Consider the following 13,486-nt stretch of genomic DNA (forward strand, 5'->3'; position numbering starts at 1 on the left):
GTGTAAGGTAAAGAAGGGTTCAATGTCATTATCCTCCCTCGGTGGTCTAGGGCAAGTAGGGTTTAGTCTCAACATCTTTGGTCACCTAGGGTATCGAGGCTAATAATACTCTCACACACAATAAAATGCTCCCACGTTCAGGCATATAGAATTCAGAGAGGGTCCCTTGGTTGGGACCTCAGTCTACGTGCCAGAACAGAGACCTACAGTACTATACAAAATAGGGCAATCTGGTATGTCAATGGACAGCTCCGCTGCAGGGAGCATATATGCCCATGGCTTCCAACCATTGAGTAGAAGCCCAACTCACTTTTTTTGTTTTTAAAAAGGGGTTGTCTTCATGAGACAACCCTTTAGTTAGCAGGAGCAGAGAACCGCTACAAAGAGCATCTCTTGTTGGGGAGGACTCAATGTGGTGGCATTGCAGGGGAATTCAGGACTTGCTGCTGTGTTCCCAAAGCTGACTCTGAGGTCCCAGCAGCTGGACAACCAGCGATCAGCTTATCAGGTTAACCTATTAACCCCTTTCATTTTTTATCTTCTGTGCTACGGATTAGGGTGTGAAGACTTTCTATCTCATCTTACCACAATGATACAAAACAATTTCATAAACATTTTACAACAGAGTCTGCACATTCCCAGTGTTCTACTGTACCTCGGACAGACACAATGGTCGAGGCGCTGAACGTCTTATACTTGCTGCCAAGGAATAATTGTTGAGAACAGCTGTAGGACCCAGCCACACTCCAGTCTACACTCGGAAATAGTAACTCACAGTCGTTGACTGAGAAGTGAATGGCAGTTTTATTCTTAAAGAAGGTTGTGTTTGTTCTTTGGTAACATGAGTAACATCTCAGAGTCAAGGGTTCTTCTAAATAGATGACTGGAGGAGCCTGCAGGTTCAAAGGGACTGAAATAAAAAAAAATACAAAATAAGGGAAAAGGAGCTCGAAACTTGGACAAGTCTGCAAAGAATCCAGGTTCACTTACCGCCAACCACATCAAGTCTGACTGGATCACTTTTGAGGTCTTTGGCCCAACACTGGTAAGTCCCTCCATTCTCTTCAGATGCTGGTTCTAGCTTGATCATCCGTTGATGATGATGAGGCAGTAGTTTACCATCTTTGGACCAGTGGTATCTTGGGTTCTCCTGAGCCATAAATTCCACATTACAGGATATTGTCACTGATTCATATTGAAATATAATTCCCCAATCGGGTGTGAAGGTCACCATGGGTTTGACTTCAGCTCCTAGAAAGGCCCTGAAAATATACATTATACAGATACAGCATAGAACCAATATAGAGGCATTTCTGTATTTACTAACCTGCTGCAGTCTTTGTTTATAGCATGATCCAACAGGGGGTTTTATGTCAATATAACATGTCTGTGCAATAGACCAGCAGGGGCAGTGTATTTAACCCCTTCATGACGTGGTCCCTTTTTTTTCCATTTTCGCTTTTTCCTCTCCCCATTAAAAAATCATAACTCCTTTACTTATCCATCAACGTCGCTGCATGAAGACTTGTTTCTTGTGGGACGAGTGGTAGTTTTCAATGGTGCTATTTGAAGTACCATATAATGTACTGAAAAACTTTCTAAGTGGAGTAACATGGAAAAAAACCGACATTCTGCCATCTTTTAGTGCGTCTTGTTTCTACGGCCCACAAACCGCAACAAAAACGACATGATAACTTTATTCTATGGGTCGGTACGATTGCTACGATACCAAACTTGTATAGTTTTTTTTCCTGTACTACTCTTTCTTTTTTTCAAAGACATTTAATTTTTTTTCAATTATTTTCTGCCATCATCTTCTGCGCGTAATAACTTTTTTATTTTTCTGTCGATGTAGTTGAGCGAGGGCTCATTTTTTGCGGGATGTCCTATAGTTTCCACCAGTAATAATTTGGAATACATACGACTTTTTGATCGCTTTTTATTGCGTTTTTTCTGGGAGACAGGATGACTGAAAAAGTGCATTTCTGGCATTCTTTATTACTTTTTTCAGACAACGTTCACCGTGTGGGTTAAACAATGTGCTATGTTGATAGATCGGACTTTTACAGATGCGGGGATACCAAATATGTATTTTTATTTTAGGATTTGGATTTTTTAATTACAAATATGGCAAATAGGGGGGTGATTTAAACCTTTATTACTTTTATTTACAATTAAAAAAACTTAATTGATTTTTTTTTTACTTTACTTTTAAGTCACAATATGCAATGCTTTGATCACTCCTGCAGTATGATGTAATGCTATAGCATTACGTCATACTGCAATTTGATAGGCAGCCTATCAAGCCACCCCATGGGGATGGCTTGATAGGCAGTCTCCTAAGGCAGCCCTGGGGCCTTTCAGAAGCCCCCTGGCTGCCATGACACATGCATGGCTCTCCCAATCACACCGTGGGGGGGCCATACGGGCCGTTCGGGGGATTTAAATGCCGCTGTCAGAATTAACAGCGGCATTTAAAGGGTTAATGGCCGATTGCAGCTATTGCCTGTAGTAAACAGCTGATGCCCGCGCTGTATGAAGAGAGGTCGCCCCGCAACCTCTCTTCATACATACCCCGATACTCCAGGACGTACATTTACAAAGGGGTTAACATAATATACAACTTTTGTCTAATCTTTAGACAATATAAACATTTAACCAATGCCGACTTTAAATTTTATGGCACCCTGTCTGAAATTTTTTTGCCACCCCCCTAATCATAAGAAAAAAACCTACATATAGGTAATGTGCGTATATTTTGCTTGTGCAGAAGACAGAAGGATAGCAGCTTACCCACTCCAGAACAGCTTAGTGAATAAACACTCTACCAGAACCAAACTCAGTACAGAAATACAATACCAGAACCAAGCTCAGTACATAGATGCAGCACTAGAACCAAGCCTCTAACATAAATATAGCACCAGAACCAAGCTTATAACATAAGTACTGCCCCAAAACCAAGCTAATACCATAAATACAGCCCCAGAACCAAGGACATGGCATAAGTACAGCACCAGAACCAAGCACACTACATAAATATGTGGCGACCACGTGCAGACCTTAGTGGTGGAGACAGCGGGGGAAAAGATGGTAGTCAATGGTGGCTCTGCTACTCCTCTCTGAAGGTAAAATGTGGCCTGGCTCAGCTGCACACAGTGGTAAAATCAGGCAGTTCTTATAACCTGCTACCTGTGGAGTCTGGTAGAGTAAGATGCTAGTCTGTCGTGACGCCTGCCTGATTACGGGTAAGGCTGCGTTCCAGGTAGAAATAATAAATTAAAAAAATGGAAAACTCAGCAATAATGGGGACAGTAGTCCTTGACCCTGGAGCGTTAAGTGTAGTACCTCAGTGCAGTGGATTGATGAAGAAAAGACACTTCAGGACACAGACTGTAGCTGATGACAACAGTTCAACGTTTTATTTGCATGCAGAGAGGGTACTTGACTTTGCATTTATATTCACTTGCAGTAACTGTTGAATCACATCAACGAGATATGTAATGACTTGGCATTGCATTGAAAAACTTTCTCAGGGGGGCTGTGGCAACATATTGCAGTACAACACTTCTGTAGTGGCCAGAATGTCTATTCCTGGCCCCTCCATAAATGTCATACATGTAATGTCTTTTGTGTAGATGCACTGTGCAAATTGTCTAGCCTCCTGTTATGTGTATTGCACAGCTGCAGGTGAGAGGTTAATGTTTGCATGAGACTGGGAGATGCCTGCAAATGTATCAATTTATGTCCTGTCATGTGGAATGTGAGAGATGATAAGTATGAGTGATTTGGGTGTGGTAGTGAGTGAGAGATTAAGTCATTCAAGAGAGTCCATTCATCTTCTTCAATGGTTGAAAGGAGTGGACTGCCTGCCACATGGGGGTACCTTTAACCCTCATGTGGTGAAGAGATGGAAGAGGAGCTGTTCCTGAGAGTCCATATACCGGGAACTGTGGAAGAAAGAAAGTGAGAGAAGAGAGAGAGTTTGAAAGTGAGCGTGAAATGAGAAAGCTGAGATCACCGTGCAGAGGTACTATACCCAAAAGTGTCTATGGAGTGACCCTACCCCTATCCTCCTCTGGAGACTTCCCCTTCCAGGAGTGGTTCTTGTCAGATAACTTGGCCTGCAGGACCATTGTCATCCTGTGTTTTCTCCCTTACCTCTAATCTGCTGGTTTTCCTGCATGACCGTCTTTTGTATTTGTGCCTTGTATCACGTTTAACAAGTAAATTTTTGCCAGGCCCTGACCGTTCCCAGGGACCTGAGGTACGTTACACAGTCAGCTCCTTTATTTACCACTGAGGGTCATTCCAGTGGATAACAGAACTGTGGCGTCACCTGTGACAACCTTATCTCCTGTTCTTATGTTTATTGGCCATCACTCTCCTAGGGGTGTCTGGAAGAGGGCCAGCGATGCTCTGGCTGAGGCTACATATGCCCCTCTGGGAGGGAGCTTGGTAAGTGCCACCGTGACAATTGACCACTCTACCCTCCCAGCTCCTCAATGTATGCCCTGTGTTCGGAGTCACCCTACGGGATGCTGCACTTCCAGCCTTCATCCCTGGCTTTGACTGTTTTACAGACAAATTAGTGACTTGTTCCTTTCCTGTACTCCTTTTCTCTGTCTCTCCTCCTTCTCTATCTCCCCTGCTAAAACTCCAACACCACTTATCTTATTAGGTACTCACACTTAGATGTCCTCCTTGTAACTCCATGACTGGGCTCCATAATTAGACTACTTCTTAGAAGACTTTGTGTAGATGTTCTCCCTTTAACTCCCCGTTCGCTATCTCTGGCTGTCTTCTCTCAGCTATCTCTAAGACTAAATTTCCTCCATGGCTGAGCTCCAGGACTAGACTGCCTAACCACACCCAAGTGCTAGCTTTTATACCTTCCCACTAACCAATCCTGGGCTAGAGGAAATTCTCTCTACCCAATCCCAGGGCTAGCTAGGTGTGATTGACAAGACACAGAGCAGGTAAGGTTACATTCTGCAAAGTCATTCACAAGTTAGCTAGAGAGAGACCTTTTGACCTTTTGGTGACCTGTCTGGGCCAATACACATAACCAGACACAGTTTAAACCATTTAAAAAAATCGCTGAAAGCTGAAAGAGAAAAATGAGCCTTATCAGTGCCGCGCGCTGAATTCTCAGCGGCATACAGCTGATACTATTGTTTCAGCTGGTATCCCACTCGGAGAACACAGCAGTATACAGAAGACATCGCTCCAGCTGTGTTTTGCATACCCTGCTCGGAGAGCTCAGCTGGATACCAGCTATGCACTCCGTGAACACAGCAGCTGTATACAGAAGACAAGCGGCCCCGCTTGTCTCCTGCATACCCCGCTCAGAGCACTCAGCTGTTTACCAGCTGAGCGCTCTGAGATGACAACAGCTGTATGCACAATATAGCGGCCCCGCTTATTTCTGCATTCAGCGTGAGCCTTCATTTACACACTTATACAAATTGAACACTCAAATCTGTCACTCAAACTGCAGTTTGAGCGAACTTTGAGCAATCATCTTGCCGTGTAAATGCATACGATTGTTGCTCAAAAGATGTCTTTTGAGCGACTTTTGAGCGAGAATCGTTGTGTCTAAATTAGGCTTTAGCAAGTTCTTAAAAAACCTGCAGGAAAGACATCACACTGGAGCCCGCTCCTCACCAACATCTGTAGGTATTCCATTACGCATAAAACTAGTAACTTGTCACACCCACGCGTCTCCAAAGCTGGGTGGAGGTACTACAAGATAATAATCTCTGTTCACACATGTGCGTCTTTGAGCCTGTAAGAGCCATGTTGAGGCACTAAGTTCCTAAGTCTATGCATTTGCCTGCACTGTGAAGTCCATAATTGAACTGCCTTTTATTATCTGTTTTCAAGTTTCAAGTAAAGTTTATGCTGGGCTCTAACCATTCCTAGACATCCATGGTACTAAGAACTGTCTGTGGCTGAATTTCTTATTCTCTGAGGGTCATACCAGTGTGTATAGGACTGGTTGCGTCACGTGTGACAACTAATCCCCTTGTTATCTTGTTTAGTGGGCATTCCCTATCCTAGGGGTGTCCTAGGTGGCCTGCAGTGCTTCTCTGGCCTTGGCTGCGTGTGTCCCTCCAGGAAGGAGCCTGGTAAATGCGGCCATGACAAGCCAACACTTCACCCTCCCAGCTCCTGACATATGTTAGGTGTCTAGGTTCTCCCTATAGGACGCTGCAATAGTATGTAAGGCCGAAAAAAGACATATATCCATCCAGTTCAGCATATTACCCCTAAATGTTGATCCATAAGAAGGCAAAAAAAACCAATGAGGTCGAAGCCAATTTTCCGCATTTAAGGGAAAAAAATTCCTTCCTGACCCCAATCTGGCAATCGGAATATTGCCCGGATCACCGACACTTCTGAAGTAATCACTGCTATAACATGTAATATTGTTACATTCCAGGAACCATCTTGTACTCTTTTAGTGAATTCACAATTATCACGTCCACAGGCAGAGAGTTCCATAGTTTCACTGCTCTTACAGTAAAGAACCCCCTTCTTTGTCAGTGTAAAGACCTTCTTTCTTCTAGACGTCGAGAGCATTGCCTTGTTACAGTCATAGTCCTAGGTATAAACATATGATGGGAGAGATCTCTGTATTTTACCCTGATATATCTGTACATACTTATTAGAGCACCCCCTTGTTACAGTCCTAGGTATAACTAGGTGATGGAAGAGATCTCTGTATTGTCCCCTGCTATATTTATAGATAGTTATTAGAGCACCCCCTTGTTACAGTACTGGGTCTAAGAGATGATGGAAGAGATCTCTATATTGTCCCCTGATATATTTATACATAGTTATTAGAGCGCCCCCTTGTTACAGTACTGGGTCTAATAGATGATGAGAGAGATCTCTGTATTGTCCCCTGATATATTTATACATAGTTATTAGAGCGTCCCCCTTGTTACAGTCCTACGTATAAATAAATCATTGGAGAGATCTCTGTATTGTCCCCTGATATACATAGTTATTAGAGCGCCTCCTTGTTACAGTCCTGCGTATAAATAAATGATTGGAGAGATCTCTGTATTGCCCCCTGATACATTATACATAGTTATTAGAGCACCTCCTTGTTACAGTCCTGCGTATAAATAAATGATTGGAGAGATCTCTGTATTGCCCCCTGGTATAATTATACATACTTATTATGTAATGCCCCAATGAACTTACTGTCCGCATGGCCGGAGGCATAGTCCTTGTCACGTGACGCCAACACTCTAATTGAACACTCAGGATGATGTGCCGCAGAAATAACGGAAACAAATCCAGTGGTAGTTTAGTAATCTGAGAGTGTGCAGATTTACTAACTTTGAAAATTGCAGTAACAACTTAGATAACAGTTCTCTGTAACATATTTGCAGCAAGCACACAGGCAATTTGAATACAACAAAAAGACGTAGCAGTATTGAATCGATGATACTCTAACTTCAAAGCTCTCTCCCTGGCTTTACTGTAGATTGGTTTAACTAGACAATTCTCCCAACTAGTGAATTTAGATGAATAATAGTTTTGAATTTGACTGAAGGATTTATAAAGCAGAGGGACAAGTGGCTGTATGCTAATTCTGGCTTTGATTTCACCGGGTAGCTATATAACTCACTGTTTGTGGAAGATGGACCTCAGAAAAGCTTTTATTTTTCTCTGCTGCAGGATGTCAAGGGAGTGGGCTTTTCACCTCACTCTACCTCGGGTGACAAGCATGGTGAAACTGACTCCTCCTCTCCAAAAACTGTACTGTAAGCTCTCCTAACTCACACCTGGGTGAGTCTGACTAACTGTTCTCTGTCACTCTCTTTTATAACCTTTCTTTCCTTACCGCACCTTATGGTCTTTTCCTCCTCCATAGGGACATGTAAAGCTGCTTCCTCGCCCTTGGGCTCTGCACCAGTGGAATTAAACCTGACTGTCAGACAGCTGTCCCCTTCTACTCTATGCTTAGAGTAGAAGGGGAGACACAGGGTCTCTCCCACAGACGGCACTTTCTGTATCCATGGACGGCATCCAGACAGGTGAGACAGGACAAGTGCATCATGAGTGTTCTGTAGGACCCGCTGGGCCCTACAATTAGAGCGCGCCTTTGTTACAGTCCTGGGTATAAATAGATGATGGAAGGAATCTCTGTATTGTCACCTGATATAATTATACATTGTTATTAGGTCACCCTTCAGCCATCTTTTTTCTAACTAAATAGTCCTAATTTTGGTAATCTCTCTGGGTATTGTGTAAACCGGGAACTAGCTCCTCTGCAGTCACTCCCACGCAAGGACTGGCTGGAACCACGACTGATAAACAGGTCTATGATTATGGGCAACGTGCTTGTCTGAAACATGTAAGACGGCACATGTCCTTTGTTCCTCCATGATTGTCTGTCTGGATCTTTTAATAAAGACTGAAAGCCTTTCACCCAGCGCTGGACTTTCTCCAGTTTCTCTGGGTATTGTAGTCCATCCATTTCATAGTAGGACTAAAACCAAAACTCTGTACATTGATATACACAAACATTGAGGGGACGTCTGACTCTACTGTAATTTGAAATTATATAATTCTAAATGAACTTCCAGACCTTAACTGGTGTAAGCTGGGTGAGCAAAAATGACCAAGGGTGTCCAAACAAGATCCATCCTAACAAGGTCATATGCATGTAATAGACCAGCCCCAATTGTAAGAACCTTTTGCTAGGAAAGATGGGTCCAGGAGATAATGGTACTGCTTGTGGAGAGCACCATGAGATGTAGAGAGTCTTATAGGCCACACAATGGACTAAACTTTCACAGTACCACCAATGCTTCTCCTTGTGGAGAGCATAAAAAGGGCAAAGACAGTCTTATAGGTTATGCAATGTGCTCTGGGAAATAGATATGCAGATAAAGGCTTATTCACAGCAGTGTTGGGAATTCCGTTTTATTGCTGTGTTCAGGAAGCAGAAAAATGGCACCGCCTGAGCCAAATGATGCTGATCGGACCCCATTCTTAATAATAATATCCATTTGGTTTCCGCCAGCAGTCTGGCATTTTGCTAAAAATTGACAGCACGAAATAGCGGAATAGTGGTTTTTAGTGCAAATCAGCAATGGAGGCTCCAACCGCAACCTTCTATTCTAATGTGGACAAGCCCTTAGTGTTGTAATAATGCCTCTTACCTAGCCAATTTGAACCCTATTGTACATTGATGAGGGATGAGAATCCCAAAACTGCTGTCTATACATAGATACTTTTGTTTGGCTTAGGGCTCTTTCACACGGGCGTATTTACACTTTATATTAGGCACGTACTTTTTATGTGCGTAATACACAGTGCTGAATCCCCATTGATTTGCATTGTGGCAGTCAAACCTGCAGTTTTCACATACGTTAAAAAACAGCAAGTCTCATTTTTGGTTCATATTACGGTCTGAAATAGGCCATTAAGGTCAATTGACGGGCATAAATAAGCAGTGAATATGCATGATACATGTGTATTCACTGCATATTTACTCTGAAAATCAATGGGGCCTATTGTGTGTTTATTTTGCGTGCATTAAAAACGCAAAACACATGGAATATACAGTACTTCAGTCTGGGAATACATTGCGTACTCACAGACTGAAATCTGCATATGTCCACGTGAACGACTCTACGTGACACTGCACTATCAAGTCAAATATTATACGGAATAGAGAAGTACATTCTATGGAAGAATTATTATATGGGCGGTTTCAATATGAAATTTCCAGTGAATATCCTCCCGGTGTCAAGTGTAGTGTAAGTCCTGCCAACTGCGTGGAGATAGAACGTGATGGTCTCCACCCAAGCCACTGCTTAAAGATACTCATCTCCTAAAGTCAAACAGTCAAACCTGTCCTTGTGCCTCTGTGACATAGTCATCTGGTCCAGAAACCAGTGGAGATTGCACAGACTGGGAGCGGGCTGCTCATGGCTTGTGTTTAGTGTCAATTTGAGTCATTATTTTCCCAGCATCTCTAGATGTTTCCTCCGCAGACTACTATCTATCTATCTCATATCTATCTGATATCTATCTATCTACCTACCTATCTATCTCATATCTATTTATCTATCTATCTATCTATCTATCTATCTATCTATCTATCTATCTACCTATCTATCTCATATCTATTTATCTATCTATCTATCTCATATCTATTTATCTATCTATCTATCTATCTATCTATCTATCTATCTATCTCATATCTATTTATCTATCTCTCTCATATCTATCATCTAGCTTGTATAGATGTCATTGCTGACTGCTACTTACAGATGATGAGGATGATTATCTGCGCTCTCATGATGCTCCCGTGCTCAATAAATAATATCACTACTATATAGTGAAGCACATTCTTATTTCCTGTCTCACGGTTCTGGTGACTGTATTAGCATATAGAGGGTCTCCCCGGGACATGGGAGGGTCTCCCAGCTCGTGGTCTCAGTCACCAGATCTCATACAGGTTCAATTGCGGAAATATTTTATTATTAATTTATTCTCAAATCCAAATAATAAAATCATCCCCTACTGCATAACTAGGTGACAGCTATAATGACAGATGGACCGGCACTCATATTAGTCTTCACCCAGCTGAACAGAATAAAGAACAAGTTGAAGAAGGTAAATCTTGAACTTCTGTTAAATAGTGAAATTTTTTCAGTGGTGATTGCCCTTTAAATAATACCCAGTAGCAGTAAGAAGGTATCCTGCCTCTTAAAAGACATGACTTACTATTGTATTAAAATGGTTCACAGTCTACCCCTCATAATAATATCTATTCTTCTATAACTGCTGACAACCAGCCTGTATATCATGTCTGAGAGGTAGTCACAGCCCCGCCCCCTGCTGATGACATCACTGATGTAATGACATGTGATCAGACATAAGATCTTTACACCTTATACTACAGTAACACCATCTATTACTGCTGACAACCAGCCTGCATATCATGTCCGAGAGGTAGTCACAGCCCTGCCCCCTAGAAATGACATCAGTGATATAATGATGTGATCAGACATGAGATCCCCACACCTTGTACTACAGTGACATCATCTATTACTGCTGATAACCAGCCTGTATATCATGTCTGAGAGGTAGTCACAGCCTTGCCCCCAGCTGATGACAGCACTGATGAAATGACATGTGATCAGATATGATATCCGCACATGTTATAATACAGTAACAACATCTATTACTGCTGGCAACCAGCCTGTATATCATGTCTGAGAGGTAGTCACAACCCCGCCCCCTGGTGATGACATCACTAATATAATGATATGTGATCCAACATGAAATTTGCACACCTTATACTACAGTGACATTGTTATGGCTGGTAGGGGAAAAATGACCAAGTGTGGTTCCCTACAACAGCCCACTCCCGTATCCCTACCTACTTGCCCCCCTGGGCATGCGTCGCCGGCAGGATCGGGCAACCACCAACAAGGGGGAACCCCGACTGGAGCCGCCCACACTAACATCCACAGCGTCAGGATGAGCTGAGCGCAACCGCCGACCGTCAGCGCCCCCCAGCGGTAACCCTATACTTAACAGTACCCCCCTCTTATGGGGGGCCTACGGACCCCCAAACTCAGGAGCGGGCCTGAGAGGATGAGTCCTGTGAAAAGATTTAACTCATCGTGTGGCGTGCACATCCATTGCGGGAACCCAAGAGCGCTCCTCAGGCCCGAACCCCTTCCAGGAGATGAGGTATTGAGGAACATCCTGCCTCCTCCTGGAATCCAAAATCATGTCAACTTCATGTTCCATCTCTCCCTGGACTAGGGTGGGGAGGGGGGCCCGGAGGTGGGCACCACAGGAGGGACGACATATCTCTTAAGAAGCGACTTGTGGAAAACCCTATGGACCTTCCACGAGTGCAGCAGGGCTAACTCATATGCCATGGGGTTGATGACTCTGGTGACTGAAAACGGTCCCACGAACCGAGGAGCTAACTTTAGTGAGGATACCTTTGATTTGAATTCCTAGAGGACAGATACACAAACTGACCCATGGTAAATGGTTCTGAAACCATATGTCGGCTCACGCTCCTACCCTGCATCACTAACCGCGAATGCTCCAGGTTACTACGTAACTTTCTCCAGACCTCATGCAAGTTCTGCATGAGCGTGTCTGCCGATGGATTGTTATAAAAAAAAGGGGAACAAGATAGAAAAACAGGGGTGGCGCCCATAGTTGCAGAAGAAAGGAGAAACACCCGATGCAGAACTAGTGTGATTGTTTATGGCAAATTCTGCCAGCACCAAATAGTCAACCCAAAGACTCTGCTGGTCACTTACATACATTCTGAGATATTGCACAAGCTCCTGGTTCATACATTCGGTCGGCCCATTGGTTTCGGGGTGAAAGGCAGAGGAGTAGGACAACCCGATACCTAAGCACCTGCAGAAGGCCTGCCAGAACCGGGCAACAAACTGCACTCCTTGGTCGGAAACAATGTCTATCGGGACACCATGAAGACTCACAATCTCTTTGATAAATATGATGGCTAACTCTGGTGTTGAGGGAAGCTTCTTCAACGGTATAAAATGGCCCATCTTAGAGAACCTGTCAACCACCCCCAGAATAACTGAAAAGCCTTGAGACACGGGTAAATCCGTAATAAAGTCCATCGACAGATGGGACCACGGTCTATCTGGAACAGGAAGAGGGAGAAGCGGCCGACCACGTAAATTTCTTAGAGAAAAAGGCACAAGGTTGGAGACCGGCCTGGCCTGAGGATTCCTGGGAGAGAACTACCCCCACTCCATGTTCCGAGGCATTGCCCTCAATGATGAACAGGCGGTTAAGATCAGGCTGAAGTAGAATCGGCGCTGTGGAGAAGGCCCTCTTGAGAAGTACGAAAGCCTTAACAGCGCGGAGACCAGGAGTCAACCTCCGCTCCCTTCTTAGTAAGGTCGGTCAAGGGTTTGGCCACAATCGAAAAATTCTTAATAGAGATGAGCGAGCACCAAAATGCTTGGGTGCTCGTTGCTGGAATCGAACTTTCCGCGATGCTCGAGGGTTCGTTTCGAGTAACGAACCCCATTGGGTTCGACTCGAGCATTTTTGTATATCAGCCATGCTCCTCTAAGGTTTTCATTGGTGAAAATCTGCAAAACCCAAGAAAGTAATGGAAACGACACAGAAACGGATAGGGCAGGCGAGGAGCAACATGCTGGGCTGCATTTCTGGTTCCCAGGTCCCACTATTCAGCCACAATAGCGGCAAGAGTGGGCCCCCCCCCCCCTAACAATTTTTACTTCGGACAAACCCTCATTAGTAAGCCACACCTTAGCTAAGCACCACACTACCTCCAACTAAGCACAAGCACTGCCTGCGGGACACACCGCTGCCTCTTCTCCTGGGTTACATGCTGCCCAACCCCCCCACACAACCCTGCGTCCGCAGCGCACACAAAAGTGTCCCTGCGCAGCCTTCAGCTGCCCTCATGCCACACGCTGGC

The 13,486-nt window shown here is 44.0% G+C and overlaps 1 protein-coding gene across 1 annotated transcript; it reads right to left on the bottom strand.

The window, feature by feature from the left end:
• Window positions 1-605: 605 nt before the first annotated feature.
• Window positions 606-12,653, bottom strand: LOC136571828 (uncharacterized). Its single transcript, XM_066572454.1, has 5 exons — window positions 12,507-12,653; window positions 11,835-12,005; window positions 7,864-7,976; window positions 991-1,262; window positions 606-910 (listed from the first exon to the last, which is right to left on the bottom strand). Exons 1-5 carry the CDS (start codon window positions 12,651-12,653, stop codon window positions 606-608), a joined length of 1,008 nt encoding a protein of 335 aa, XP_066428551.1.
• Window positions 12,654-13,486: the final 833 nt, after the last annotated feature.

Source organism: Eleutherodactylus coqui, chromosome 6 (genome assembly GCF_035609145.1).
Source record: "Eleutherodactylus coqui strain aEleCoq1 chromosome 6, aEleCoq1.hap1, whole genome shotgun sequence".
NCBI lineage: Eukaryota > Metazoa > Chordata > Amphibia > Anura > Eleutherodactylidae > Eleutherodactylus > Eleutherodactylus coqui.

Excerpts from the sequence above, each read along its gene's own strand:
- LOC136571828 (XM_066572454.1), bottom strand. The coding sequence starts at position 12,653 with ATGGACTTTATTACGGATTTACCCGTGTCTCAAGGCTTTTCAGTTATT. Across the intron at positions 1,263-7,863 it reads GAGGAGGAAAAGACCATAAG|GGCCTTTCTAGGAGCTGAAG; the intron begins GTGCGGTAAGGA and ends GTATATTTTCAG. Across the intron at positions 911-990 it reads CAGACTTGATGTGGTTGGCG|TCCCTTTGAACCTGCAGGCT; the intron begins GTAAGTGAACCT and ends TTTTTATTTCAG.